General features: G+C 55.0%; 1 protein-coding gene across 1 annotated transcript in view; it reads right to left on the bottom strand.

Moving 5' to 3' along the window:
* Window positions 1-4,363, bottom strand: part of LOC122433850 (UL16-binding protein 1-like) — a 115,844-nt gene that overhangs the window by 106,691 nt on the left and 4,790 nt on the right. Inside the window, exon 2 of the mRNA XM_043456819.1 lies at window positions 2,171-2,421. Coding sequence (XP_043312754.1) covers window positions 2,171-2,421 — 251 coding nt within the window. The remainder of the gene's footprint in view (window positions 1-2,170; window positions 2,422-4,363) is intronic.

Raw genomic sequence — 4,363 nt, 5'->3', positions numbered from 1 at the left:
AAGAGCAGAAGAAAGGCAGACAGAGCACCTGTTGGGCTTCCTAGGAGCACCATCTCCTGCAGAAAAGAAAGAGGCCTTGGTCCTGGAGGCGGAGGAATCCTGTCACTTTCCTGGGGCTGCCCCTCCCCAGCCCTCTCCAGCCCCGCCCTCACTGAGGAGCTCCTATGTCCTCCACCCCCACCCCACCCCAGGCCCAGCAGCTTCTTGTCCCCTCCTCCTTCCTTCCTGCATCACAGAGTCACCCCAGGCCCTGACACCCCCTGCTCAGGCTCAGGACTGGAGCCAGTGAGGAATCAATCTGCTCCCTTCACTCAGGTCCGGATCCTCCCCGAGGGGGGCCTAAAGGACCAGGGAGCAGGTCCCCGGAGGAGGGGCCTTGCCTCCTGACAGCCCTGGGGGGCTGCAGGCAAACCTCCTCCCTTCGCTCCCCTCCAGCCTCTGAGCCAGCAGCACACACAGCTCTCAGGACCAGGGTCCCTGCCCCCATCTCTTCCTGGTCCCGCCCAGCTGGGCGCCTCCACCCCAGCTCAGGCCCACCATCCCCAGGACCTCTGCTCAAGGCAGGGCCGCTCAGTGATGGAGGCTCTGGGTCCCAGGAGGCTGGTGACGAGCAGGCCACAGGCTGAGTCAGAACTGCTGCTGCCCCAGGAGCACAGGCCTGGCCTCGCCCCTTCCCACAGTCTCTGCTGTGGGGCTCCTGCCTTGCCTGCTTGGCCCAAGCCACTTCCTGTGAGAACAGGCCTTTGGAGCTGGGCCCGCAATTATTGCTCTCAGGTGATATGGGGTCTTATCCACCTGCTCATTTCCAGGATGAGGAGGTTCAGTGAGGGGCAGGGGTCGGCTGGGATTCACCATCCCCCTCCTCACACCAGGCCCTGTGCCCCTGCCTTCCCTCTGAATTCTGCCCTTAGTACCTGTTCCTGGAAAGGACTCAGCCCAGGAAGACAGTTATGGTGAGGACCACGAGGAGGATCCAGGTGACGTGATTGATGGCTGGGGCCGAGGACTGGACTGTAGGGGGGCCCGTGGTCGGTGATGCTGCAAGGAGGGTAAGGGTCAAGCCCTTGTCCAGACCCGAAACTCGGCAGATGCCTCCTCTCCCCCCTGACCCAGGTACCCCTACCCCTCCACCCACACGTGGAAGCCCTTGTGACAGGTCCTCAGGCGAGATGGGGGAGAGGAGCCCCGTCCCCATGGGACTCTGACAGCTAATGGGGGAGCGAGGTTTCCAACAGAGTCACTGAGTCCTGCTGTGACGTCAGAGACGGTGACATGAGGATGGAGTCCTCGGGAGCTGACAGCAGAGATGAGGTTGACAGATTTCCAGAAAGAAGATTGGTGACATTTAAAAGAAGATTCTGGAAAGAGGGAAGAGTAAGAAGGAGATTGGAATCATGGAGATGCTCTCATATTTAGGATCAGTGAGAATCCATGTTCAATCGCCCAAAGGCCTGTGCTGTGAGGAGAGACGCCAGGAGGTAAAAGAGGAAAGAGGATGACGGAGCATCCCCGGGTCATTGTTCTTTCAGGAGCAACTCACCTCTGACGGATCATTTTCTCACACACACACACACACACACACACAGAGGGGTGGGTCCATGTCACCATGAGAGAACTACCACTTTCTCCTAATCTTCTCACCTACCCGTGGTCTTCAACATTCTCTCCCAGCGCTCCAAGAAAGCCTGATATCAGAGCTGACAGTCTCCCATGGAGACCTTCTTGAAGAAGTCAGTAACAGTTCTATCTTTCTCCCACTTCACTTTCATCCATCTCCCTCCAGGATGAACCACTTTCCAATGTCCATTCTCTGAATCAAAGAGGAGGGACAGTTTTCCATTGAAGCCAAACTGCCAGGATCCATTGATGTGTCCGTTGTGTTTACTCCAGCACGTCATCCTGGCCTGCAGGGTCAGAGGGCCTGACCCCACTGAGGAAAAGAAAGAGCTCAGCCTCTGGGCTTGACAGATTCTTTGCCCCACCTGGGTCCACCTCCCCTGGGCCCAGCTAATCTGGCCCTGGTCTCTCCTGCAACAGCTGCTCTTTCCACTGGACTACTAGCAAAGGACAATATCCAATTTTTTTTTTTTACCCAAAAACAGTGGATGCAGCTGAGCCCCCAGTCTGCTCCTCCTGCATTTGGACTTCTTCACTCACCCTTGTCTGTGTATCTCTCCGGGGTAACGTCAGACACGTGCTCCTTGAGCAAGTCTCCAATGTCCCTCAGTGTGCCAGTCTGTGTTTCCCAGGCGTTCATACTTTTCACTTCCTCTCCCAAGGGACTCAAGTACTTGATCTCAGCTCTATCACAGTCACAGGAGACAAACACCTTTTGATCCACTTCGCCTTGAACCTCACACCATGGCTGACCAGGTCTGGGCCGAGGATTGATGGTGAAATTATAGGAAAGAGAATGAGCGTCTGTGAAGGAAAAACACAGTGAGGGTGAAGTTGGGAAAAAAAGACCCACAGGCCCTTCCCCCAGTTATGAGAGCCGAGTACAGTGCAGGGCTGGGCTGACAGAGCAATGACCCCCCCACGACACGCACACCACACACCAGTGCCCCCTCCTCGTGGAGAAGGAGGAGGCCCCCGCCTGGCAAAGATCACTCATCCTGGTGTGGTCCCTCGTCCACCGGGTCAGGTCCCAGCATCATAACCTTTGCAGAGACGTGCCAGGCTGCTACGCAGGAAAAGTCTAGATGACAGAGGACTGTCAGAATCTAACCCCGTGTCCTGTGAGAGATGGGGAGCCTGTGGGGATGCTCCTGAGGAAGAAGGATCACAGGGAGAGGGGCAAGGAGGTGGCGGGTGAGCACAGAACCCAAAGCTGGAGAAGGGAGAGTTCACAATTAGGGGTCACAGGACTTAGCAAGGCCGGGGAGACGCTGCTGATCTCCCACTAGGATGGGTCTTGGAAGCCTGGAGAAAGGCTTGGACCACAGGGCATAAAAGAGAAAATCCAGAACTTCCGAGGCAAGTGGTAGAGGAGGGGATCCAAGGCTCAGAGAAGTGACTCTGCAGGGCAGACACGGTGTGAAAGGGCAGGAGTGTGTGCAGTCCACCAGCTCCATGGGAAAGCCTGATGGACTCTATGGAGCCCGAGAGGAAAGCATGGATGAGAAGCATCTCCACAGCTCAAGGCTGACTTCTGTGGAAGGTCAGGGATGGTGGTAGGCGTGGTGTCCCTGTGGGCTTCTGGGAGGAACAGGGATAGAAAATGCGGGAAGATCAGATTCCAGGTAGAGTGTCGTATGTGAGGAGCAAAGTTGGTACAATGGTCAAAGCGATTAGTTAAAGTCGCTCAGTCGTGTCTGACTCTTGTGACCCCATGGACTGTATAGTCCATGGAATTCTTCAGGCCAGAATACTGGACTGGTTAGCCTTCCCCTTCTCCAGGGGATCTTCCCAACCCAGGGATTGAACCCAGGTCTCCCACATTGCAGGTGGATTCTTTACCAGCTGAGCCACAAGGGAAGCCCAAGAATAGTGGAGTGGGTAGCCTATCCCTTCTCCAGTGGATCTTCCCGACCCAGGAATTGAACTGGGATCTCCTGCATTGCAGGCGGATTCTTTACCAACTGGCTCCTGGAATGGTCCTAGGGCCTGTCAGAGATGAGGCCTCTGGTCATGGAATGTCAGAGTTGCCCATCATGATCTGGGTTCATCAACCCCTAACCATGAGTTCTGATAGACCAGCTGTCATAGGACAGAAGTGATTATGTGGCTTGGCATAACCAGGGCCACAGGGAACAAATAAGATGCATCAGCAGGTGACCTAGGCCTGACACCAGAGTTGATACAGGGCCACTATCCCCTGCTCACACCTGTGGCTTCATGCAGTGTCCCCTACCGCTCCTGGAACCAAGGAAGCCAGTCTACAGCAGAAGAGGCACATTAGCTCACAACAGCCAGACCCACCTCCTATCACATTCCCACCACCAGAAGCTACAGGGCAGGACAGGGTAAGTTTCTGGTTCATAAACAGACAACTGAGGCAGCTCTTGGATGATTCTCTAGGGGGTGGGTCACTCATTGCTGGGGTCAGAAACCAGGACAGTGGACAAGTCTGGTTCTCAGTTGATTTACACATTATATTTGGCTCCTGGTGCTCCACAAATGTGGAAGCTCCTTTTGCACTCAGAGACAGATACCAAATGGCCTAAAGAGACAACGAGATTTACTTTCTTCTGTAAAAATCTATCAACTCTTGCCTTAATCAATAACCATTATAGACTGCCGCTGTCCCAATTACTAGACAATATGAGTGTGGGACCAAAGGGTAGAAGTGGGGATGCCCAGCCTCACCCTCGAGCCCTATGTCACACTCTGGGAAACCCTGTTCCTGTCCCTCCTACGTTAG

Source organism: Cervus canadensis, chromosome 33 (genome assembly GCF_019320065.1).
Source record: "Cervus canadensis isolate Bull #8, Minnesota chromosome 33, ASM1932006v1, whole genome shotgun sequence".
Lineage (NCBI taxonomy): Eukaryota > Metazoa > Chordata > Mammalia > Artiodactyla > Cervidae > Cervus > Cervus canadensis.
Note: the sequence above shows the minus strand (reverse complement) of the source record. Positions and strands in the feature narration are given on the sequence as shown.